This window comes from Carex rostrata, chromosome 21 (genome assembly GCF_964058835.1).
Source record: "Carex rostrata chromosome 21, lpCarRost1.2, whole genome shotgun sequence".
Taxonomy (NCBI): domain Eukaryota; kingdom Viridiplantae; phylum Streptophyta; class Magnoliopsida; order Poales; family Cyperaceae; genus Carex; species Carex rostrata.
This window is the reverse complement of record NC_135938.1, coordinates 3,011,443-3,038,372: the sequence shown is the minus strand read 5'-3', so window position 1 is coordinate 3,038,372 and position 26,930 is coordinate 3,011,443. Positions and strand designations below refer to the sequence as shown.

The 26,930-nt window shown below is 35.5% G+C and overlaps 2 protein-coding genes across 2 annotated transcripts; both read left to right on the top strand.

Annotated features, from left to right (window-relative positions):
* Positions 1 to 17,394: 17,394 nt before the first annotated feature.
* Positions 17,395 to 21,113, top strand: CHX20 (cation/H+ exchanger 20). The gene is made up of 5 exons (XM_078323067.1): positions 17,395 to 17,625; positions 18,021 to 19,037; positions 19,111 to 19,794; positions 20,103 to 20,354; positions 20,509 to 21,113. Exons 1-5 carry the CDS (start codon positions 17,446 to 17,448, stop codon positions 20,881 to 20,883), a joined length of 2,508 nt encoding a protein of 835 aa, XP_078179193.1. The 5' UTR covers positions 17,395 to 17,445; the 3' UTR covers positions 20,884 to 21,113.
* Positions 21,114 to 24,006: 2,893 nt separating this feature from the next.
* TIP1;3 (tonoplast intrinsic protein 1;3) lies at positions 24,007 to 25,357 on the top strand. Its single transcript, XM_078323120.1, has 3 exons — positions 24,007 to 24,227; positions 24,347 to 24,597; positions 24,737 to 25,357. Exons 1-3 carry the CDS (start codon positions 24,095 to 24,097, stop codon positions 25,109 to 25,111), a joined length of 759 nt encoding a protein of 252 aa, XP_078179246.1. The 5' UTR covers positions 24,007 to 24,094; the 3' UTR covers positions 25,112 to 25,357.
* The last annotated feature ends 1,573 nt before the right edge of the window (positions 25,358 to 26,930 follow it).

Below are 26,930 nucleotides of genomic sequence, written 5' to 3'. Positions count from 1 at the left end.
TCCAAAAAATTTTTTGTTTCTCTTTGGGACATTTAATTTGTAATTCATATTAAATTTACGGTTAAAATCAAAATAAATTCATGAATTATAATTGGTAATTAGAATTATAAGTTAAAGAATTAAAAATTACAAGTCAAATTATTGAAAAGTAAAGTAAAACATTATTTTTTTTTATCGAATATCCAATTAATTAATGAGTTTAAATCCGATTAGTTATTTAAATCTGATTCGATATTTTTTGTCTCTGACGAAAATTATGAACCCGCCCCAGCAAGTAATAGTGCTTTATAAATATATATATAATTGATAATGGGTCAAGGATTTCATAAAATAAATACTAAATGAGGCGTGTCATCTCATATCTTCCGTATATAACTTGGAAAAAGAACAACAAAGAAAAGGTGCAGAAATCACATGGAAAAAGTATTGCTAGTGGAGCAACCTATGTAACTTTGGTCCATTCTAGAAACATCAAGCTTTCCATGAAGCTCACATGTGTGACATGAATTCTCCTAGGTTATCACTCTCACATTTTCATCAAAGGGGATCACCTATAATTAGGGGTGTTCAGACGGTTCAGTTAAATCGGTTTTGAACCGAACCGAAATAGCTCGGTTTAAACGGTTTGGTTATTTCAGTTTATTGGATCGGTTCGGTTGGCTTTTCAAAACCGAATTATAACTTCGGTTCGGTTTGGTTTGAAAAATTTCAAAACCGAAATAACTGAACCGACCGAACTTTCATATAATATGAATTTGATCGGAACCACCCCGGTTTATTTTTTAATACTCCGGTTCATTTCTAAATATCTTAGTTTATTTCTTAATACTCCAATTTATTTATCAATATACTTCGGTTTATTATAAATCAATTGTTTTAAATAAAAAAAATTAATATATTTCGGTTTGAACCGAACAAACCGAAATAAAACTTCGGTTTGAACCGAACAAACCGAAATAAAACTTCAGTTTGAACCGAACAAACCGAAATAAAACTCCGGTTTGATTCGGTTCTATTTTTAAAACCGAATTATAACTTTGGTTTGCCAAGTTCGGTTCGGTTTCAACCGAACCGAACCGATGAACACCCTACCTATAATGGGATAGGTAGCAAACATGTACAAGTAATAATTACTAGGGTACATTTTTACCTGCATGTCCCTACTTGTGAAGAAAAAAAAATAATGCATTAATATTGTCAGTCACAATAATTTTCAAGATTATGGTTGAAAATTTTATTGTTGCATGATTTCACAATTTGTCATCACCACAAATGATTAGAATTTTATCTCAGTTTTAAAAATTTAAACAGTGGATTTGGACCGCTTAATATGATCATCATATTAAAATGTGTCCGGAAACCAAATTATATATTTTTTTGGATTTTTTACTATTAGTTTAGATCGATACAAAATCAGTGTTTTCAGAAGATTCTGGACCATCCAAAACAATAATTTTGTACTTATCTAAAATAATAATAACTAAATTAAAAAAATATAAAATTTTGGTCTTCAAAGACATTTTATATGAACATCATGTTGAGCAGTTCAAATCGACTGTTCTGACTTCGAAAATGAGAAAAAAAATGTGAAGCATGATTGGAACACAAAACGAAGAGTGCATTTTAATTCTAATCATAAGTTTAATATAGCTTTTTTTAAGAAGAAATTTGAAGGTATAGCCTCCAGATTCTAGTGATTGGGATATCAAAGGTGTCCAATTTTACAAAGTTTTAAAACAAAAGAAAAATAACAAAAATCAGGAAATGTAAGTAAAGAAAATAAAACTGGTATGCATTACATCATATTTTTCCTATACTCTATTGTACCATGCAGTTTTCATATTCTGTTTGATCTCTATTGCAATGATTCTTGGTATTAATAAATACTGGTGGAAAATAAAAAATTAACCGGGCTCGTCATTTGAATTTGTCTGACAGTGCATGCCTTTGCATGACAAGTGTTAGATTTTTTATTTTAAATAGAACTGAATTTAATATTTTTAGCTGAATAAGTATCATTGATTTTTTTTTATTCCCATGATCGGTGGAGCCATTTGCTATTGTTTTTCGTGATTAAGTTGTATGGAAGGATCATAAAATGGCTCCACCGATCCGCATAATCGGTGGAGCCACTAGTGGAGAACTTGGAATTAGTGTCGGCTGTTTATGGGTATTAGTGTCGGACATTAGGCGACACTAATCGGGCTGATACTAATACTTTGTAAAAAGCCGACACTAAAAGTAAGACATTAGTGTTGGCTATTTATTAAATAGCCGACACTAATACTAACTTTTAGTGTCGACTATTTATTAAAAAACCGACACTAATAAGTATTAGTGTCGGCTATTTATTAAATGGCCGACACTAATACTTATTAGTGTCGGTTTTTTAATAAATAGCCGACACTAATGTTTTTTTTTTTTAAAAAAAAATTCAAAAATTCACTATAAATCCTAGAAAATGCCAAAAATGAAATTTTTTGTTCTGAGATGCTCATATATTTTTGCTGAACTATATATAAAACAAAGATATCAAATAATTCATCATAATTTACAAATAACACTCACTAAATAAAATATCATCCAAATTGCTCATTTTATCGTTATTCTTATAAATGGTTTGTGCAAGAAAGTTGAAATTGAGAAGGCAATGGATTATCTACATGACATGATTTCTAAAGGGCATCAGCCTGATGTCGTAACCTATAACATTCTTATAGATGGATTATACAAGAATGGTGAAATTGAGACAGCAGTGGATTTTTTACATGACATGATGTGTAAAGGGTATGAACCTGACCTTTAACACTCTTATAGATGGAGGTGATGTAGCGATGCCTGGTGTAGCGCTGCAGAGTCCACAGAGGCAACTTCATCTAGGCAACGCCTGGTGTCGCGAGAGAGAGGTGGTGTAGCGAGAGAGCACAGTTGACGAAATGAAACAGCGCCATCTTCTGGTATTCGCCTAGAAGAAGCGGCTAGGTTTGAGAAGATCAGATCGGAGAGAAGCGTGAAGCGAAGTGAAGGCCGTGTTTTAAACCCTAGGCGTGCGTTTGAAAGAGGTGCGCGGGACTTAAAATGAAATTTTTTTCAGCTTTAGTGTCGGCTGTTTATAAATAGGCGACACTAATAACTGAGAATTAGTGTCGGCTGTTTATAAATAACCGACACTAATTGTTAAGTATTAGTGTCGGTTGTTTATAAATAGCCGACGCTAATACATTAGTGTCGCCTTTTTATAAACAACCGACACTAATTCTCAGTTATTAGTGTCGCCTACTATAAATAGCCGACACTAATATTATTAGTGTCGGCTTTTTGTAAATGACCGATACTAAAGTATTAGTGTCGGTTTTTTAAGGTGACACTAATTGTATGTTCTCCACTAGTGAGCAAATGGATTTGTCTGCACTGATTCTGCAGATCTGTGGAGTTGTTTTTTATAAAACAAACAATTCAATGATGTTTGTTCAGTTGAAAATATTAAATTTGATTCTATTTAAAAAAAAAAACACTTAAGTGGGGAAATTAATAATCTTTACTCATCCATTACCTCCCCCCACTTAATTAGAAATTTTATTTATTTTTTCCATCGTTAGCAACGCGCCAACGCCTATGGTACATATTTTAGCCCTTCTGATTTTGATCGGAAAGTTTGGATTTGTTTTCTATGGATGAATCATATTAAAAGTCTAATATCATATGATGTTGCTGTCTTGATTTCCACTCGTACATTTTATATGAACATCATGTTGAGCAGTTCAAATCGACTGTTCTGACTTCGAAAATGAGAAAAAAAATGTGAAGCATGATTGGAATACAAAACGAAGAGTGCATTTTAATTATACTCATAAGTTTAATATAGCTTTTTTTAAGAAGAAATTTGAAGGTATAGCCTCCAGATTCTAGTGATTGGGATATCAAAGGTGTCCAATTTTACGAAGTTTTAAAACAAAAGAAAAATAACAAAAATCAGGAAATGTAAGTAAAGAAAATAAAACTGGTATGCATTACATCATATTTTTCCTATACTCTATTGTACCATGCAGTTGTCATATTCTGTTTGATCTCTATTGCAATGATTCTTGGTATTAATAAATACTGGTGGAAAATAAAAAATTAACCGAGCTCGTCATTTGAATTTGTCTGACAGTGCATGCCTTTGCATGACAAGTGTTAGATTTTTTATTTTAAATAGAACTGAATTTAATATTTTCAGCTGAATAAGTATCATTGATTTTTTTTTTTTATAAAAAACAGCTCTACTGATCTTGCAGATCGGTGGAGACAAAAATACATTTGCTTCACCGATTCTCATGATCGGTGGAGCCATTTGCTATTGTTTTTCGTGATTAAGTTGTATGGAAGGATCATAAAATGACTCCACCGATCCGCATAATCGGTGGAGCAAATGGATTTGTCTGCACTGATTCTGCGGATCCGTGGAGCTGTTTTTTATAAAAAAAAAAAAAAACAATTCAATGGTGCTTATTCAGTTGAAAATATTAAATTTGATTCTATTTAAAAAAAAAAAAACACTTAAGTGGGGGAATTAATAATCTTTACTCATCCATTACCTCCCCCACTTAATTAGAAATTTTATTTATTTTTTCTATCGTTAGCAACGCGCCAACGCCTATGGTACATATTTTAGCCCTTCTGATTTTGATCGGAAAGTTTGGATTTGTTTTCTATGGATGAATCATATTAAAAGTCTAATATCATATGATGTTGCTGTCTTGATTTCCACTCGTACATTTTAAATCAGATGGTTTTGCAGAGACAACAAGGTCTTTCTACTTTTATAGAAGAGCTGGGAAAATTACCAGTAAATCAGTAAAGATATTGACAATATTATTTTAGTTTCAGGCAGCACAAAATAACACTGCTCAAGTGCGACTCCTTTGATAGAGAAATCAATGGGGGTGTAATTTTGACTTTTATTATTCATAAATTATTCTCTTCTCAGAAATAAGAGGAGGGTTCAAATGTATTATGATGTTGTGTTTAAATATGCTTCATATTTTTTATTTCTGTTTTCAAAGTCTGAATAGTCGATTTAAACCGCTCAATATAATTTTTATAATAAAATATGCTTGGAGACTAGAGCTGTACAAAAAATTTGTAGTTCGTAATTTGAGTTTGATTCGAGTTTAATATCTTTATCGTAATTATGAGGAAAGAGAAATAAGACCAACTTTTTCTTTTATTCATAAATTCTGCTCAAGTGCGACTCCTTTCATAGAAAAGTCAGTGGGTTGTAATTAATAGAATCCTATTATTCATAAATTATTCTCTTCTCAGAAATAAGATGAGGGTTCAAATGTATCATGATGTTGTGTTCAAATATGCTTCATATTCTTTATTTCTGTTTTCAAAGTCCGAACAGTTGATATGAACTGCTCAATATAATTTTCATAATAAAATATGATTGAAGACCAAATTTTAGATTTTTTTTTACTATTTTTTAGATAGATAAAAAATTACTGTTTTAAGGAGATTCTGGACCATCCGGAAAAATGATATTGTACCTATGTAAAAAAATTGTAAAAATATTATAAAAAAATATAAAAATTTGGCCTCCACGAATATTTTACAATGAATATCATGTTAAGTGGTTCAGATTGACTATTCGGTCTTTAAAAAAAGAGATAAATGATGTAGAGCATATTGGAGTTCTAAATCATAATGTATTTGAATCCTCCTCCGGAAATAAATACACAAATGGCTAATAGTAGTCAATTGATCCAATGCTCCTCAACTTATCATATGATCCAATGGCACAAAATCAAGATGCGGTTCTACGCACAATCACAAGATTTGCAAATTAAATCCGAATTAAACTCAAATAATTTGTTTTTTTGGTGATGCTGAATTGACCGCCGAATTATTCGGTTGACCGAACTTTGACTGAATTAAACCCGAATTATTCGCGAATTTTTCTCAAATTTTTTCCATAATATTTTTTTTTTGCTCTCTTGTAGGACTGAGATCTCTAATCCGGATAATTTCGAATTATTCCTGAATTATACTCGAATTATTTTCGAATTACGAATTTTTGACATCGCTGAATAGAACCCGAATAATTCATTTTTCACTATAGTTCTACGCATAGTGACAAATGAATTATTCGGGTTCGGTTCGACGAGATCAAAATTTCATGATTCGGGAATAATTTGGGTATAATTCGGGAATGATTCGGAATTATCCGGATCAGAAATCTCAGTCCTACAAGGGAGCAAAAAAACAAAAAAAAAATTGTTCTTGGAAAAATTCGGAAAAAAATCGTGAATAATTCGTAAAATTCAGAAAAAGTTCGTAAAATTCGGGAATTATTTGGGTTTAATTCGGTCAAAGTTCGGTCAACCGAATAATTTGGCGTTCGGTTCAGCATCACCCCAAAAAAGAATTAAACGGGTATAATTCGGGTATCTCGTCACTATGGTTCTACGTATACTAAATTCACTTGTGACCCGGAACGTAATTTCTATTACCATTTATACCACAGCAGATCTAGATCGGAAGAGGCTCGGCAGCGGTCAAACGTGGTCAAACGTAGTAGGCTGTTACGTGTCCCCTTCACAAGTACCCAAAAGCATGTGCTCATAGTTCGGTTGCTAAACTCATTCTATAACAAACTAAGTTTTCACTTTGTTTTATTTTTAAGTATAAATTTTTTCATTTTGTCTGATCTGAAAAAGTCATCATTTACGCTGTTATCATATGACCAAAAACTAGTCAAATATTATATTCAGACACGCCAATTCGCCATCCTTTTCGACTAATTCGAAGGTGTTGACTCAAAAAATTCCACAGAAGAAGACAGAAAAATAGAGTGAGATTGAACCTTGTAAATTTTTAAAATTACAAATATATTGTTACATCTTAAAAAAATAGTAAATACATGCATACGTTTGAAAAAGAAAAAAATAAAAAACTAAGAGGACAAGTGGCACCGATTCCTACCATAGTAATAAGAGACGCCTTTTATTTGCCATTAAAACGTTTTTTTTTTTTTTTTTTATGTTTTCAAATCAAACATCCAATAAAACATGAAAAAAATTATTATATGTTTCATTGGCGAATTATTCTAAAAAAAAAACACGATTTTTTTTAATTTCTTTTTGGGTGTTTCTTGAGTTTTTTTTTCTTCTCTGTGATACTGAATTATTCTCAAATTATACCCGAATTATTCTTGAATCACAAATTTTTGACCTCGTTGAATCAAACACGAACAATTCATTTGTCACTATGATTTCAATGCTAACTTTTCGGGGGCAATACATGCGACTATTTGAGAATAAGCGCAACATATCTAAAATGCTAATAATTCACTTTTTTATTAATTTCAAAGGGTATAACTCCTAGGTTACAAACCCCAGTACACTACGCAACAAACTTTCTATTTTCATGGTTAGTGGTTCAATACACCACGCAACAAATTTTCAATAAATTACAAAGAGATGGGATAATATTAGATAAAATAAAACACTAGATTTCAACAGATACAAGGTGGATGATATTAAATAAAGGCATCACAGTCAAAAGATGCCACTTCTTTGATTTTCTGATGATATTATAGTCTTCTGACATAGAAAGCGAGTCCTCATTAGCATAGTGACAAATAAATTATTCGGGTTCGGTTCAGCGAAGTAAAAAATTTGTAATTCAAAATTATTCGGATTAGAGATCTCAGTCCTGCAAGAGAGCAAAAAAAAAAAAAATGTTATGGGAAAAGTTCGTAAAATTCGTGAATTATTCGGGTTTAATTCGGTCAAAGTTCGGTCAACCAAATAATTCGGCGTTCAGTTCGGCATCACCAAAAGACAAATTATTCGGATTTAATTTGAATTTAATTTGCGAATCTTGTGACCATACTCATTAGAATTATTACTGACTCGCTATACACATCCTACATGGAAGTGGGTCATTAAAAGTCCGGAAGACAATTCTCCCTTCTCTTATTTTATTTGATAAATCAATTGTTTAAATTTTCTTTTTGACCTTTATCTTGTCCGATGTCAAGTGATGCACGTGTGTGTCGTAAATTCTCTGTAATTGTAGAATATAAGTCCGTTGAAAGTATAACGGCCATTTTTATTAATAACTCAAAAAAAAAGGTTTTTTACAAAAATAACCTCAAAATCTGAGTTTTTTCAAATATAACCAAACCGCCAAGGTTGCTGGCGGTCCACTTCTATAGCGGACCGCCAGAGTTCTGGGCGGTCCGCTATTTTTTTTTTCCTTAATATTTTCATTTGTGAAGTTTTAGTTTTTTTTTTTTTTGTTTAGGGTATTTGAGGTATTTGTCAAAAAATTAAGGACTTGGCCTTTCATAAAAAAATTTCAAGTTCTGATGTATTTATTATGATTTTTTCTTACATATACAGTTTTTTTATGATGTCTTTATTATGATTGCAGTTTTTTTATGATGTATTTTGGACTGTAGCTCTTTATTATGATTGCAGTTTTATTTTATATTTCATGTTGGTTTTTATGTTTTTTCTGCTTTACATCGAAACGGTCTTCTGAAATTACAACGTATCTTTCACGACGTCGGAATAATAAGTTTACAAATACAATTAAAGTTCAACGATACAACTGAAGTTCACAAATATTCATAACTTAGTTCACCTAAGCAAAATAATAAGTTCATCTTTCACGACGTCGGAATAGACCCAATAGACGAGAAGATTTTCTGGTGCCAGCTGCAGGAGCAGCAGTACTTGTAGACCCTTGGCTACTAGATGATTGGGTCGCAAGAGGTGGTTGTGTTCTACCAGTTGCTTCAGCAACAACTCTCGCATTTTCTCTTTCATTGTGTTCGTTTATGGCATCTGAACATAACAACAGAATTCAGTTATTAATATAATAAAATCATAAATTAATTCCGAAAAATGCTACATACCTGCCCTGCGCCTGTCAGAAACGGAACGGCGAGCCTGATTTCCCGATGGCCTCCTACCACCCATCTCGTCCATGGTCATTATAGCACGTTTGTGTCTCCTCCTCCCCTTCCTTATCCATCCTTCTGAAGGGAGTATTCTATCACCGACATACGCAGGCCACTCATGCTGGTTGGGATAAGAATGGAAAGATCCACCCCAAGTAGAAGCAAGGTAATCGGTACGATACATGTCAGCGACATAGTGATCCTCGCAGAAGTTTCTCACTCGGCATACCGCCATCACGTGACTTGACATGTACAGGTCACCTCTCTTGCCTCTCGGAATTGCACTACGTACTTGAAAGCCCTCTTCACAAACTCCATAGTGCCATTTGGTCTACGGCTGGAAGGAACGTACTCATTTGGATTGTGCACTTTGAATTCTGTACCATCATTACCCATCGGGATCACGGTCATAGTTGCACCTTTGTTCCTGTGTTTTCTTAGTTTCTCCTCCACCCTTGTTGAAAATGACTGGTTGATCCTTATTAATTCTGCGGCCTTAGCACGCCGTTCCTGAAACCAGGTATTTAACTTGTAGAAAGTGTCTTCTACAACTGCAGCCACATGCAACGTCCGGCTCTCCTTGAAGACTGCATTCAGCGATTCAGAACCGTTGGTGGTCATAATTCCCCAACGGTAACCTCCATCACGTGCTTGATATATTTTCTCGTATGCTGGTGGCTCTTGGACATCTCTGGGATTATTTTTGCCCACCTTCATTAAGTAGAGATTTGCTTTTAGCATATATTACATATAAATAAGGAAATAAAATAATATAAGTAAACAATTAAAATAAAAATATGTCCACGAAGTACAATAAGACATGTAAACAATTAACAAACACATACCTTTGCAAATTCTCTACTCATCTCTTCCACCCTTCTCGGCTTCTTCTTTTTGCAATTACGTCTGAATGTTTCTAGGACCCATGTATCGTGTCCGGTTGCCTTGCTAAGGTTCTCCGCAACGTGTTGCATACACAACCTATGCACACACTCGCCAGTATGTGTTGACCAACCGTATTCTTCCCGATCAAAAACATATTTTATTCCTTTGTGCTGGTCTGATATTACAGAGAAAAACTTTGTTGGCCCAATCACCCGTCTTCTTAAAAACTGCATAAAGAATCCCCAGTTCTCACCATCCTCTTTCTGAGCAATTGCAAACGCCAAAGGCAACAACTGGTTCTCAGCATCATATGCACATGCTATCAGTAGCCTCCCCTCGTAACGGTCAGACATGAAGCATGCATCAATGCTGATAACGGGTATGATGAATGGCACAGCTTGGATACAAGGACCAAAAGCCCATGCTATGCCCTTGAATTGTTGAACTCCCTCTATTAGTACTCCATTACTGTCATAAATGGGGCCATGCCACCGCTGAAATACAGTGCCAAGATTTGTACTTGCCATGGCCTGGAGCAATGGTGCCAGATAGTTGTATGAATCCTTCCAACTACCGAATATTATGCAAATCGCAAGTTCACGACCTCTCCACAACCTGTTATATTTTGGAATTACATGTATGTATTTGTGTCTGATGGCCATAGCCACCGCCTTGATGCTCATCGATGGGTCCAACTTAATGTCTGCCTCAATTGCATCGGCAATTAGTGATGCTGTCAGTTTGAATGGTTTATCCTTGTGGACGTAGACTTGCATGTATGAGGTGGTTCACACTTTTTAATTATCCATGCTTCCCCCGAACCCGCAGGGGTTGCATAAAGGTGAAACTCGCAACGAGGGGCATTTTTGCATATCACAACCAATCTTTTTGATTCCCTTTTTTGTAATATACATTCCCAGTTGCCGTGAACATGAGTCTCATGAATTTTCTTTACAAGTTCATCTATGTTGGTATAAAGTTGCCCTGGGGCAAGTTCACGATTGTATACAACACGAGGACCAAAGAAACTAATGTCAGCCTCTTCAAAAGCTGTGGTATCGTTGAATGTGGCGACAGGATGCCTATTCCCCCGACCCCTGATTGGGAATTTTTCTTCCCTGGACAAACCTGGTACATTTGCATCACCATCTGATAAGTCATCAGATTCCCAAATTCCTTGGTATTCATCTCCAGTTTCCATTTCTCTTTCCGATATGGCATCAATAGCATAAACATCAATATTAGTATCATTTCGATTAACGGATAACTGTATCGGTACTGACTCTGGTATAGCTGGAAATGTAGGGATTATGGGTGCCTGTCTGGGTGGTGGTGGTGGTGGTACAACTTCAGTAAACTCACGGGAGTTATGGTACCCCGGGTTGTCATAACAGGGACTGTGGTACCCCTGGTTGTCATGAGGGGAGTGGTGGTACCCCTGGCTGTCATAAGCCGAATTGTCATAACCTGAAGGTCCAGCAGGGGGAGCCCTAGAAGGTCCAGCCCCAGCCGCACTAAAAGGTCTAGCCCCGGCCTGGGGAACCCTCCTGGAATATAAGTCTATCATCGCGACCCCCCTAGACTCAAATTGTTGGTACACAGCCTTCCACAACTCCTCATCTGTTATAGGAAAACTCACAAAGTAAGGTCTACCCGCCCCAGCCCGTTGTGTGTCAATTCGGGTAGCCGATTCTAAGTCATATCGGTTGGGGTTTACACCAGTCTTTTCGTCTACTAGTTGCTTAAGTTCAATAAATGTGGTTCTTTCATTAACCTGCAAGCCGAATGAGGCATCTTTCGAGTAATACACGCCCTCTACACCCTTAGTTAGCTTACCGCCCACGTACAGTGCAACCAGCATTTTTTCCTTAACAAACTACATTTAAAAAAAAAATTCATAAGAATTACAGTATAATAGATTCATTATTTTTTGCAATTTAAAAGTTAATTATAATATTAATTAAAGACTAATTTATAGTATTTACATACTGCGGGTATAATAATTATTAATTAAAAATTAAACATAAAATAATTAAATAAAAAATAAAATACCTGTAGCAATCGCCTCTAAATCGCCTAAAATCGCTCTCTCTTTCTTCTCTGTGGTTTAACAAATGAGACTTTGTGCTGGAGAGAGAGAGAAAGCGTGCTTATAAGACAGCTAGCGGACCGCTAGGGATACTGGCGGTCTGGTCCCTAGTGGACCGCCCAAGCTGTCAGAACTTGAAATTTTTTTAATAAATGCCAAGTCCTTAATTTTTTGACAAATACCCCAAATACCCTAAACAAAAAAAAACTAAAACTTCACAAATGAAAATATTAAGAAAAAATCAGATCTCAAAAAAAAAAAAAAAAAAAATAGCGGACCGCCCAGAATTCTGGCGATCCGCTATAGAAGTGGACCGCCAGCAACCCTGGCGGTTTGGTTATATTTGGAAAAACTCAAATTTTGAGGTTATTTTTGTAAAAAACTTTTTTTTTGGGTTATTACTAAAAATGGCCGAAAGTATAAGCTAACCTTTTTTTATTGCATTTGTGACAACTTTTTTATAAATATATTGTCGCTATAATTATTAATTAATTATTTTAACGATAGAATATTGTTTTTAATATATTATTTCCTGGTGTGAGTCTGTATGTTTCAAATATTATTTTTCTATATCTCTGATGTCACTGAAGGACTAAAAGATCTTCGAATATTATTGCGCATTTGCATTTTTGTTTTCATTGTTTAGATTGATTAATTCATCGTTGGTGTGGCTTTCTCTCATGTAAAAACTTCCCTTTTTTTCATATTTGTTTTTTCTTGGCACTAAGAAATGTATTAATACCCTTAAATTTTTTAATATCACTCAGATTGACATTTTAATATAGAAAACTTTCAATTGCTCTCCCTGTCAAAGCCTGAAATTGGTATAATTTTCTAGTACCTTAACTTTGTATATCTCTGACAGCTGTGGAAATAACTTCAGATCTAAGACTCTGCCGGTGCTCAATTGTCACCACTAGTCAGTCGACTCTGCCGCTGGTTAGTCACCACCGCCGCTGCTGGAGTGGATCGCCGCTCTCTCTCTCTTGCTTTGGGTTTTCGCATGAGGAAGAGAGGAAGGGAGGATCGGGGCTAGAGAGGATCGCCTCTATCTCTCTCTCTCGCTTTGGGTTTTCGTTTTAGGTTTTCGCTAGGAGAAAGATAAGGAGAGGGACCGGGGAGGTTTGGGGTTTTAATTGGAGATGTCCATTTCAGAAATTTACAAATGAAAATGTAAAGAGGGCCAATTGGAGATGTCCAGTTCCGCATTTTTAACATCTCATCATATCTGATTTACACTATTTTTGAAGGAGATCGGAGGGTCAGAAACGCAAATTAAAACAATCCGTTAATTTGCAAAGTAGCGTAGCCTTACTCTCTTTCTCTCTCTATATATGTATATATCGATGAATCTGAACCATTGAGTTTGATAAATATATTTAGATCGGACTCATTAAACCAGATCTTTCTAAATTTGTTGTAATTGAGGTACTCTTTCTGTTTTCATACGAGTGACTTTAATAATTTCTACATACAGAAAATTTCCCACGTATCCCGCCTAATTAAATATAGTATTCAGTATTCACGTGCTTAGATGCGCCTTGATTTTTGATATGATTCAGAGAACAGGAGATTCCCTTAAATTTAATGTGTTAATGCAGATCTCCAATAGTTATGTTGAATTTATGCAATTCTGAGGAGAGATTATTTTGAGAAAACAGAAATTTCATTCAGTTCTATTTCTTTACACTGTTTCTATTGCTATATATATTACAAACATCTAAGCTACTGTTTTGTTACCGTTTGTACCTTGTACCTATGTACAGTATACCTATTTATTGAATATATGCAAGGAGGCCCCTTTACTTTCTTGATTTAATTCTAGCCTTCTATTTCTAGATCTATGATGATTATTAATCTGAGATCCTAGATCCTATTTCTCAACACTCCCCCTCAAGCTTGGAATGTATATATCATACAATCCTAGCTTGCTTGAAATTTTTTCAAATGGACTCGGGTCCAAGCCTTTGGTGAGGATATCCGCTAGTTGATCTTCACTCTTAACGTATGGTGTTTCTATTTCTTTTGCTTGAACTTTTTCTCTAATGAAGTGACAATCCACTTCTATATGTTTGGTTCGCTCGTGGAATACCGGATTCGATGCGATATGTCTTGCGGAGTTATTATCACAATACATTTTCATTGGTTGATCACAAGCAATGCCTATTTCTTTGAGTAGATGTTTTATCCAAGTTAATTCGCATGCGGTTGATGCCATGGCACGATATTCCGCCTCCGCGCTAGATCGTGCCACAACATTTTATTTCTTGCTTTTCCATGTGACTAGATTTCTGCCTACAAATGTGCAAAAGCCGGTAGTGGATTTTCTATCAAAACTTCCGGCCCAATCTGCATCGGAATAGCCACATATGATATTAGAATTATTGTTTTTCATCCAAATTCCCTTGCCGAGATTTTTCTTTAAATATCTTAAAATTCTATTTATTGCCTCTAGATGTGGAGTTCTTGGCGAGTGCATGAACCTACTAATTTGGCTTACGGAAAAAGAAATATCCGGACGGGTGACCGTTAGATAAATTAACTTTCCAACTAGCCTTTGAAATTGGTTTATGTCTTTGATTGGTTCACCATCCTCATTATTTAATTTATGCCGGTTATCAATTGGGGTAGAAATTGGTTTGCATCCTAATTTACCGATTTCTTTTAAGAGATCTAAAGTATACTTTCTTTGGGAGATGAAAAGTCCCAATTTTGAATATGCTACCTCTATTCCTAGAAAATATTTTAAATATCCAAGGTCTTTGATGTCAAAATTTTCCTTTAATTGGCTTTTAACTCTTTTAATTTCTTCTATGTTATTTCCGGTAACTATAATATCATCTACATATACTAGTACAAGAGTTATATTTTTTCCATCATTTTTAATAAATAATGAATGATCGGCACTACAAATTTTAAACTTGCAAGAAATTAAATAAGAGCTAAGTTTTCCATACCATGCCCGTGGAGATTGCTTCAATCCATAAATCGATTTATTTAACCTACAAACTAAATTAGAATTGTTTTCCAATTTATGGCCGGGTGGTAGGTTCATATATACCTCTTCTTCAAGTGTTCCTTGAAGAAAGGCGTTTTTTACATCCATTTGGTACAAATTCCAATTGTTATTCGTCGCAATAGAAAATAAAGTTCTAACGGTATTCATTTTAGCTACCGGGGCAAATGTTTCATTGTAATCTATCCCATATGTTTGAGTATACCCTTTGGCAACTAATCTAGCCTTGTACCGTTCTATGGTACCATCACTATTATATTTGGTTTTGTATACCCATTTGCAACTAATAAGTTTTTTGTTTTTTGGTAATTGTACAATTTTCCATGTCCCATTTTTTTCAAGAACTCTTAGTTCTTCTTTCATGGCACCACACCATACCGGATCAATTATGGCTTCTTGGTAGTTATTTGGTTCTAGTTTTCTCTCAATGGAGGTGAGAAATGCATTATAAGAAGAAGAAATATTTTTATATGATATGAATTCTTGTATAGGGTATTGCACCGTATAGGTCTCATAGTCTCTAAGTCTAGTGGACGGTATTGGCGTTCTTAAGGACCGTCTAATTTCTTGATTTTCTTCTATCTCATTATCATTGATTTCAATATTTTCTATTGTTTCTTCAACATCACTTGTCTCAACCTCTTGATTTTCTATATCTCTGATATCACTGAAGGACTAAAAGATCTTCGAATATTATTGCGCATTTGCATTTTTGTTTTCATTGTTTAGATTGATTAATTCATCGTCGGTGTCGCTTTCTCTCATGTAAAAACTTCCCTTTTTTTCATATTTGTTTTTTCTTGGCACTAAGAAATGTATTAATGCCCTTAAATTTTTTAATATCACTCAGATTGACATTTTAATATAGAAAACTTTCAATTGCTCTCCCTGTCAAAGCCCGGTGCTCAATTGTCACCACTAGTCAGTCGACTCTGTCGCTGGTTAGTCACCACCGCCGCTGCTGGAGAGGATCGCCGCTCTCTCTCTCTTGCTTTGGGTTTTCGCATGAGGAAGAGAGGAAGAGAGGATCGGGGCTGGAGAGGATCGCCTCTATCTCTCTCGCTTTGGGTTTTCGTTTTAGATTTTCGCTAGGAGAAAGATAAGGAGAGGGACCGGGGAGGTTTGGGGTTTTAATTGGAGATGTCCATTTCAGAAATTTACAAACGAAAATGTAAAGGGGGCCAATTGGAGATGTCCAGTTCCGCATTTTTAACATCTCATCATATCTGATTTACACTATTTTTGAAGGAGATCGGAGGGTCAGAAACGCAAATTAAAACAATCTGTTAATTTGCAAAGTAGCGTAGCCTTACTCTCTTTCTCTCTCTATATATGTATATATTGATGAATCTGAACCATTGAGTTTGATACATATATTTAGATCGGACTCATTAAACCAGATCTTTCTAAATTTGTTGTAATTAAGGTACTCTTTCTGTTTTCATATGAGTGACTTTAATAATTTCTACATACAGAAAATTTCCCGTATCCAGCCTAATTAAATATAGTATTCAGTATTCACGTGCTTAGATGCGCCTTGATTTTTGATATGATTCAGAGAACAGGAGATTCCCTTAAATTTAATGTGTTAATGCAGATCTCCAATAGTTCCAATAAATATCAGATTAAATTTAATCCGACGCAAATTAATATTTTTTTTTAATTGCACCTACACAGAACTTTCCTCCGAAATTTTAGAGTTCGACGAATTTGCATTCTCTGAAATATCTAAAACTTTGAGCGTTTTTATTGGAAAATTTCAACCGTTCAAATACGTTCTGCATGAATCTCAAAGCACAAATAATATTGGCCCTTGCGTTATCCTCGAATAGGCACCGTACATGCCGGTCACACAAAACCGAATTCGGATCACTCCAAAGTGTAGCAAATTACAAATGGACGGCCCAGGACCGTTATTTAAACTTGACACGAATCTTAAAACAGATCCTTATAGTTTTCACAAGCACCGCATTAATTTTGGATTTTTTTATAAACCATAAATAAATAAAAAAATTTTACCAAACCAACTTGATTGGCTTGTTTTTAAAATATCATAACAACTAAGATACCATTTCAGTCTCTTTTCTTTTTTGGGACCGAATTGCCATTTCAGTTCCAACCTTTTTTACAGTTGAAAAATTGTGAAAATACTGGAGACCGAATTGTCATTTTGGTCAAAAAAAAAAAATTCGGATCGAAATGACATAATTTTTTTTTTTTTTTACTTTTTGGTTTATAAAAAAATTCTTAATTTTGAACCAGCTAGAATTATCTGGGCCATCCATTTATAATTTGCTTGAGTCAGCTAGCTGGGAGGATACGGATACGGATTCAAATAATCGTCCACATGACCACATGTCCCCGTAGCCCGTTCCCTATAAAACATAACATCCAAATTAAACCACCCCATCTTGTCAAAAAAATTAAACCACCCCTTCTTCTTCTTGTTCCCCTCACTCTGAAGAACAAGAAGTAGAGAGAAAGGAAAGAGAAACAAAAATCATGGCGGTCAATATAACGTCGATAAAGACAACGTCGAACGGGATATGGCAAGGCGATAACCCGCTGCACTTTGCTTTGCCCTTGCTGATAATACAAACTGTGTTGGTCTTGGTGCTCAGCCGTCTCCTCTCATTTCTCTTCCGGCCGCTCCGGCAGCCCAAAGTCATTGCCGAGATCATCGTACGTATGGAGCCTCTAATTAACTCTTCTTAAATTTATCGTTTCTTTCTTTGATTGTGTGTGAATTCATGTTCTAGCACGATGGTCCTTTAAAACCTTTTGGAAAATTGGATACATAAAGAAAAAACCGAAAGGTAATTTTTTATATTAATTTTATTAGTTTCAAATAGTGATGTATTGGATGTTGACCTGGTAAAGAAATGTCAAAGTTCACTTACCCACCTCCCCTCGGTATTTCACAAATTTATCAGGACTAAATCGTAATTGTTTGTTAATTTATTTATTATGCAAGTACGATGGGTATGGCACTAACAACATATTAATGATGTAAAAAGAGATAAATTAATTATAATAATAATTTATCTTTGCTTTACTTTGAGCTCAATTTCTTTTAGGCGGGCATCATTCTCGGCCCGTCGGCAATTGGCCGGAACAAAACATATCTCAACAACATCTTCCCATCATGGAGCACACCGATCCTCGAAACGGTGGCCAACATTGGTTTACTATTCTTCCTGTTCTTAGTCGGGCTCGAGCTCGACTTAACTTCGATCCGCCGTAGTGGCCGTCGTGCCTTCTCCATTGCGGCTGCCGGTATAACGCTTCCTTTTGCATGTGGGGTAGGTGTCGCCTTTGTTCTTCGCCGGGCTATTCCTGGTGCCGACAAAGCTGGTTATGCACCGTTTTTGGTTTTCATGGGTGTTGCTCTCTCTATCACGGCCTTTCCCGTGCTTGCACGTATACTTGCTGAATTAAAGCTCCTGACAACTCCTCTTGGTGAGATTGCTATGGCGGCCGCAGCATTGAATGATATGGCCGCATGGATTCTGTTGGCTCTGGCAGTGGCTCTCAGCAGTGGAGAGGGGACCCACCATAGCCCGATCATCACCCTATGGGTTTTACTATCCGGCATTGTTTTTGTGGCTGTTCAATTTTTTTTGGTAAAGCCGGCCATGTCATGGGTCGCAAGAAGGTCAGACGATGAAGGCGGTGAAAGTGAACTTTGGATATGTTTGACTCTAGCAGGAGTGCTAATTTCCGGCTTTATGACCGACTTTATCGGGATTCATGCTATATTTGGGGCTTTTGTTTTCGGTTTAACAATACCAAAGGAAGGTGAGTTTACTGGGAGGTTGATAGAGCGCATCGAGGATTTTGTCTCGGGGCTTTTGTTACCTTTGTACTTCGCATCAAGTGGTCTGAAGACGAATGTTGCGAGTATGAAGGGCGGGAAGTCATGGGCCCTACTTGTTCTGGTTATAGCAACAGCTTGTGCCGGGAAGATACTTGGGACATTTGTGGTGGCTCTAGGATGTAAAATGTCGGCGGTGGAGGCGATCACGCTTGGTTTTTTGATGAACACCAAGGGACTCGTCGAGCTCATTGTTCTAAATATCGGCAAAGAGAGAAAGGTACAATAAATTGATTTTAGAATGTACAGTTTAAGTTTTGCTTCTTGTCGGCTCAATTTTGTTATATATGTAGGTCTTAAACGACGAGACATTCGCAATACTGGTACTAATGGCACTTTTTACCACCTTCATCACAACTCCAACTGTTATGGCCATCTACAAGCCTGCTCGGCCAGGCCGGCACAGCCTCCCTCATCGCCGCAAACTCCAATACTCCTTTTCTTCTCAACCTTCACCCTCTGCCTCAACCGACCTACGTATCCTTGCATGTATTCACGCTACCCGTGACATCAACTCTCTCATCAATCTCATCGAGACCATCCGTGGCCAAAACAATAACAAGAACAGCCACCTCAAGCTATACATCCTTCGCTTGGTCGAACTAACTGAGAGATCCTCCTCAATTCGAATGGTGCGTTCAGCCCGTCGTAATGGGCTTCCGTTCCTTCGAGGTTGGCGGGACCCACAAGACCATGTGGCTGTTGCTTTCAGTGCATATGCACAGCTCAGCCATGTGCGTGTTCGTCCCTTCACTGCCATCTCTTCTCTCTCTACAATGCATGAGGATGTTTGTACTGTAGCTGACCAGCGGCGCGTGTCACTGATTCTCCTTCCATTCCATAGGCACCGGTCTGATCACTCTGGTGACATGGAGAATTTCAGACCCGGGTGGCGTGCGGTTAACCGGAGGGTGCAGAGGGAAGCGCCGTGTTCAGTTGGGCTGTTTGTTGATAGGGGATTTGGTGGTGGCGAGCAGGTATGCATGTAACAACCAATAGTCTAATTGATTCACAAACAAACATGCCAATTTATTAACCAATTATTTGAAATAATAAAAAATCAAGACCAATGTACCTAAGGAACAAAAATCAAGCCAAATTAGTGCCACAAGTTATCATATACTTCAATATAGTCTGAAAATAGGAATGAAGCCAAATATTATTTAACTAGTTTATTAGACTACCTAAATGAGGCCAAATACCAATTGGAATTATATTACCTATGAAACAAAAACACCCATCACACATTTTAAGTAAATAAGTCCAAAACTGAATTGAATTACAGGTAAATCCCCCAGATGTAGCGCATGGTGTATGTGTGGTGTTCTTCGGGGGACCAGATGATCGCGAGGCACTCGCGCTTGCCCGGAGGATGGCAGAGCACCCTGGAGTAAACATAACAGCCATGAGGTTTGTGACGGAGAACAATGGCTGCGAGGATGGAAGGCAAGCTGTAAAGCTAAAGCCGGCACCTTCAAAGAACGCGGAGAAGAGCTACACATTCTCAACTGCTGATGTGAATATTGAAAGAGAGAAGGTTGGTCTGCTAAGATCTTTATTTAATTTCTGGAAAACTTATTAGATTTTTCTTTATTTGTTGTGACAGAAATGCAGGTGCTTAAAAATTTGAAAATTTTCTATGTAGCAAGGAAACATCTAATTTTATTGGAAATATAATATTTTGGTTATAGGAATTGGATGAGGCAGCCATAGAGAACTTCCGGCAAAAGACAGAAGGCACATGTCGGTACGAGGAAAAAATGGTAAGAGGAAATGTGATAGAGTCGGTGCTTTCAATCGGGCAAAGCAGCGAGTACGGGCTAATAATTGTTGGAAAAGGCCGATTTCCTACGTCTATAATGGTGGCAGAGCTGGCCGGGAGGCCGGCAGAGCACCCTGAACTGGGGCCCATTGGTGATGCTCTCGTGTCAGGACACGATGTTGTTTCCTCTGTACTGGTTATTCAACAACATGACATGATTCACTCTGACGAGATGCCGGTGTCACTTGTCCGTGACGGTGAGGCAACTACTGGCAAGGATCACCAAGCCATGTCAGAACCCTAGATTTTGTTGAATTGCTACTGATTGAGCACATTAGTAATAGCAGCGTTGGTTTCTTTTTGTTATTTGATTTAATTGTTTATGTGCTTTTTTTTACCAGGTTTGTTTATCTTATTTAGTATAGGTAGTTAGTAATATGATAGAAATATGAAATTATAAAGAAGCCTAGCAAAGTAGCTTATAAGCTGAATTTCAAATACTTGTAAACTGGTAGCTAATTTTTGCGCATATCATTTTTTTTACTCTATAATTCAAAGGATAATTAAGAGGCTCAAATTTTTACAAGTCCAACTGAAGCAAGACAACTTTCGAAAAAACTTGGGCCAAGCCCAAAATTTGGGCACTAAGGCCCATTAGCATAAATTTAGCCCAATATTTGGAACCTAAATAGTAAATTTTAGCTAAACCCCATACGTCACTATTTTGAACCAGCATTGTAGAGAGAACTTATCAATTCTATATATTTCATTTTTCACTATTTTATCAATATTTAGCCAAACACAACTAAAATAATGCGAAACAAATACCTAGTTTAAACTCCATTTTCCCTCTATTTCATGATTTCACCGAACAAACTACATCTTATAGTCGTTTCTGAAGAAGTAGCATCTCAAACAAAATGCAAAAGTGTCAATTTTTCACGAGCAAAGACCAAACATTAAAACAGAATAGTGCCTTTTTTTTTCCACCTTTTTGTTTCCCCTCGAACTACACTGGGTCCGTCCCTGCACATGCACTACATATCGGTTCGTGCTATAGATTTATATATAATTTATATTGATTTTTAAAATTCAAACAGTTAATCTGAACGGTTAACATAATCTTTATATTACGATGTACTTGTAGATAAAATTTTAGTTTTTTTTTTATAATTTTTTAGATAGACAAAAAGTTACTGTAATTGAATGGTTCAGAATTTTCAAATTAAGTGATTTTTTACCTAGCTTAAAAAAATAGTAAAAAGATCTAAAATAAAATAAAATTTGATCATCAAGTACATTTTTATATAAAAATCATGTTAAATGATTCAAATTAGTTACTTCAATTTAAAAAATAAACATATAGATTTATAACACAACTGTTGTAAATAAAGATGAAAATATATAAGAATAGATCTCAGACACTCATCATAGATCAAGAGGTAAAAAATAATAGAAATAGGAAATAGATTTTTATGATAATAAATTAAACGGTAACTTGTACCGTATTATCATAAATAAAAAAATAGTACAAACGGTAACTTAAAATTTTGTGTATAAATAAAGGTAAAAACTTGTAACAAATATACTTGATAATTCAATAAAATAATCTCCTCAGAATTCATAAAATAAACAACAACCGTTGTTTTTTTTGAGGAAATAACACAACCGTTGTGTAATATACATATTCGCTCGCTCATTTTTGTGGCTATCCGCTATCCACTTGCTATTTTTTTTTTCACGGATTGTCCGAGTCACATAAATGAACGAACAAGATACAAGAGTTACACGACACTGCCACGTCATCTGGACGGTCAATAATTGGCCTGGTCCGATAGCTCTGATATCAGAATCACCGATCTTTGATCTGGGCCAATCGTACTGTACACGTGGCAGCAGGATAGTGGCCTGGAGGTGGAGACGAACATCCAGTAGATATTTATATCACCGACCATCCGACGGTTGAAAATGTCCTCAGCTCAAATAATTCGACCTGAAAACGACACCCGCCGTCCTTTTTTATTTTATTTTATTTCAGTTTTAAAAGTTCGCTAACTGATTTCTTTTTATGGACTGCTAATGATTCCAAAAAAGATAACATATCTTCGCAAGGGTAATAAAGAAAGACGAGGGTTCAAATGCCTATATTTTTTGTGTCTCCACGATGTTTCTATTTTTTAAAACTTTAATAACTCAAAATTTAAAACTTAAAAGTCAAAATAAAACCGTTAGATGTGATCTATGTTATTTTCTCTATGTAGTCATAAAAAATTATCACATTTTAATTTTGTTTTTATAGGAATCAATAAGTTCAAAAATCAACGTCTAGAAATCATCCATATTAATGTATTTTTTACAAGCTCTTGATGACAATCAAAATAAAATTGAAATGTCATAATTTTTTACAAGTGCATAAATAAAATGACGTAGATCATATCCAACGGTTTTATTTTGACTTTTAATTTTCAAATTTTGAGTTATTAAAGTTTTAAAAAATGGAGGCATGATTGAGGCACAAAAAATAGAGGCATTTGAAACCTCCTCATAAAGAAATATGATAATGTATAATATTCATTATCATATAAAAACTCAACAGATCTACAATATTTACTTGTACGGGTGCTAAGCCACCTGATTTTTATTTTAACACCCTTTGTCATGAATTTCTAGTTCCGTCTATGTAAAAACCGTCGGTGTAGTAGTCCATCTATGATAGTTTATATCAACTACTGGCTAAAATTCAAATAATATATATTCAAATTGCTTAAATTTGAAACACAGGCAATCAATATAGATGTCTAACAATACATTCATAAATTTAGCTATGGATCTACACTGATAGTAGAGATGCTTGATCATCTAATTTTTTTTATTTTTTTAATTATATATATATATATATTAAATTTTTGTTAATTTTGTTAATTATTATAAGATTCAACCACTCGTATACTTATAAATGTGTGTATCAGTGTATGTGGTTTGCTAGTAAGAATTTCACTTTTGTGATTGTGGAAATTGGGTTCAAGTTTTAGTTTTCATACATTATGCATTTCATATTTGTGCTATGACAATCTAAATTTTCTAGTTTCGCTCTAGTATAAACTCCAATTACAATTTTAAAATATATATATATTTTTTTCGAAATGTTCATATGATTTTTTTCAAAAATTTAAACCGGAACTTTTGAATTTATTAAATAAAAAAATCGGACATATGATATGTTGTTTTCCATCTTTCTATCTATTTTTTTTTTTTTGTAGGGGTTGGTAGGGTAGTGGTTGATTTGTTTTTGGGGGGCGAAATAGCTATAACATTGCACTCTTAAATAATTTATTGAGGACCAATTTGTAAAATTCACACTGACCGTTTGGTTCAATCAAAACCATGCCTTAAGAGACTCAATTATAAATATAGAGCACCATTACTTGCATAACATTAAAACAATTTCATAGAATTAGCTTCCCTAGAAAAACAATTTCATAACATTAAAAAGAAATTAAAAGAAGAAGAAGAAAATGCCGGTGTCAAGAATAGCTATCGGATCTCCGGCAGAGGCGACCAAGCCAGATGCTTTAAAAGCGGCGCTAGCAGAGTTCATCTCCATGGTTATCTTTGTTTTCGCCGGCGAAGGCTCTGGCATGGCTTTCAGTATGTTTAGTTTCAAATTCTATACTTCTTTATTCATTTCATATTATTTGTTTGTTTCAATTTTGTTGTAAGATGATTTTCAAGACTAATTTTGTGCATCTTTCTTTGCTCCGAAACAGATAAATTGACAAATAATGGAGCAACGACACCGGCCGGTTTAATTGCGGCTTCTCTGGCTCATGCATTTGCACTATTTGTGGCTGTCTCAGTCGGCGCCAATATCTCAGGTGGCCACGTAAACCCGGCAGTTACTTTCGGTGCCTTCATCGGTGGCAACATAACTCTTCTCAGGGGAATTCTCTACTGGATTGCACAGCTGCTCGGGTCGGTTGTCGCTTGCTTACTGTTGAAAATCTCCACTGGTGGTCTGGTATGTTATTAACAGAATCAAGTAAATTATTACTGTTCTATGCATGGAACAATCTATGCTGCAGTATATGAACTAAGCTAGATAAAATATATGGATAATTTCCTTCTAATTAGAGACAACTATTGGCATGATCTTGTAGGAAACTTCGGCCTTTTCGCTCTCATCCGGCGTAGGCGTGTGGAACGCGGTTGTATTTGAAATCGTGATGACATTCGGGCTGGTTTACACAGTCTATGCAACCGCCGTGGACCCGAAGAAGGGTAATGTTGGAATTGTGGCACCGATCGCCATCGGTTTTATCGTGGGTGCAAACATCCTTGCTGGAGGTGCATTTGATGGGGCCTCGATGAACCCGGCTGTTTCCTTTGGGCCAGCTGTCGTCAGCTGGACCTGGACTGCACACTGGGTGTACTGGCTGGGGCCGCTTATCGGGGCAGCCGTGGCGGCACTTGTTTACGATGTCATTTTCATTGGCCAAGGGACATATGAAGAGTTACCCACTTCAGAGTTCTAAAGAAAATGTTATGTAATATATATTGTATTTTTTTTTTGTGAAAGTGGTATAAACCCAGCGGTTTCATTGAAACCAAAGTTTAAGGAAGACAAACATCAAAATGATGTTTATCCCTTAACAATATATATGTTGTATTTATGTGTCTTCTTGTTCTATTGTTTGGTGTGGTGCAAGCGTGTCCTTTGTAAAAAAAAATGTTTTTTTTTTTTTTGTCATCAGTAGTTGAATTGTTTGATTGGAGCAAAACTAGGGTGTGATGTGCTCACCAAGAGGAATTGGTGAGCACATCTTCAAAAGAATATCGGATTGACTTTAAACTATAAATTCAAACCGTTAAAATCCAAGTGCTTCATGAGTGATGCATGTACATGTAAAATTTTTAAAGCTTCGAATTATTTAGCACATGGTCAAGCAGTCAAAACAATGAGCATTTTATAAGTCATTTTTTTAATTGTTTTATATATTAATTTTTCATCATTTTTTTGACCGCTTGACTGTGTACTAAATGAATTCGAAACTTTAAAAATTTTACATGTACATGCATCACTCACGAAATACTTGGATTTTAACGGTGTGGATTCATAGTTCGAAGTCAATCCGATAGTCTTTTAGAGGTGTGCTCACCAACCCCTCTTGATGAGCACATCACACCCTAGTTTTGCTCGTTTGATTGAAGAATACAAGATACTGTTTTAAGTGAATTATGGAATACACAATTTTCATTTTAAAGATGAATAATAATTTATATAAATGTTATAATTCACTACCAAAAAAAAATTAAGTTTCTCTTAATTGACACTGGTATTTTTTGTTGGCTCTGCCACTGTAAACTATGCACTTGGCTTAATGAGAGCATATTGTGGATTATATAACTCAGTACATTCTAGATATAATCATATACATTAGCACGACTTGAGACTATAAAATTAGAATATGTTTTTCTTAAATTGTACCGAATTAATTGATTGTTTGGACCTCTGTTTGAGATCTGATATGGTCGGATGAGGAATTCAGATCCTCCTCGGTACCGTAATAGAGAATCTTCTTCATTTAATGGATCTGGACCGTTCTTTTTAACTCGGCACGACTCAAAGCCCAATAATACTGCCCCTGCACTAGCCCGAATCTCAAAGCGTCTAGGAGCTAATCTCAAACCGTAAAGTGAAGGGAATCTTTTACCGTAATGGAGAGGATACTTATCCGTCGGATGAGATCTAACTGGTTAGCGAATTCACATTCTCCTAGGTACCTGACGAGAGGAAATATTTTACAATTAATGGATCCGGATCATTGTTTTTAATTTTGCATGAATCTCAAAGACAAATAAGGATACAGATCTTTAAAGTTAACTAGCTCTGAAGTACATATGTTGGCTTCCCGTTTTATATTGGAATTGGTTTGGTCCAAAGTGCTTTGGACAAAGTCTCTTCTCAAAACCGGATTTTAAACCGTCTTATATGTATTATAGTTCGAGGAAACAATTTCATAACTTAACAAATTTGAATGGTTTCATGAATCTAAATTGTATGTGTGAATTTTAACATGAATATGACAGTTTAGACTTAACTTTGAATAAGACTTTGTCTAAAGCCGTTTCGAAATTTATATGTGAAAAGCAAGAATAGACGACGAAGGAGAACAGAGAAACAAAGCAATAAAAAGACTAAAAATATAAATATGATTTGTTCCAGTAAACTACCTTTTATAAAAAAAATATTAAAAATTAATTTCATCTTTTCGATTAATAAAGAGTAATATTTCAATATTTCAATTTGTCTTTTTTTTATAACAAATCCAATAAATCAGAATATAATAATGA

What these genes read in the sequence shown, in the direction of transcription:
- CHX20 (XM_078323067.1), top strand. Translation starts at nt 17,446, where the DNA reads ATGGCGGTCAATATAACGTCGATAAAGACAACGTCGAACGGGATATGG. An exon ending in AAGTCATTGCCGAGATCATC is followed by an intron (nt 17,626 to 18,020) that starts GTACGTATGGAG and finishes AATTTCTTTTAG; the next exon opens with GCGGGCATCATTCTCGGCCC. An exon ending in TGAATATTGAAAGAGAGAAG is followed by an intron (nt 20,355 to 20,508) that starts GTTGGTCTGCTA and finishes TTTTGGTTATAG; the next exon opens with GAATTGGATGAGGCAGCCAT.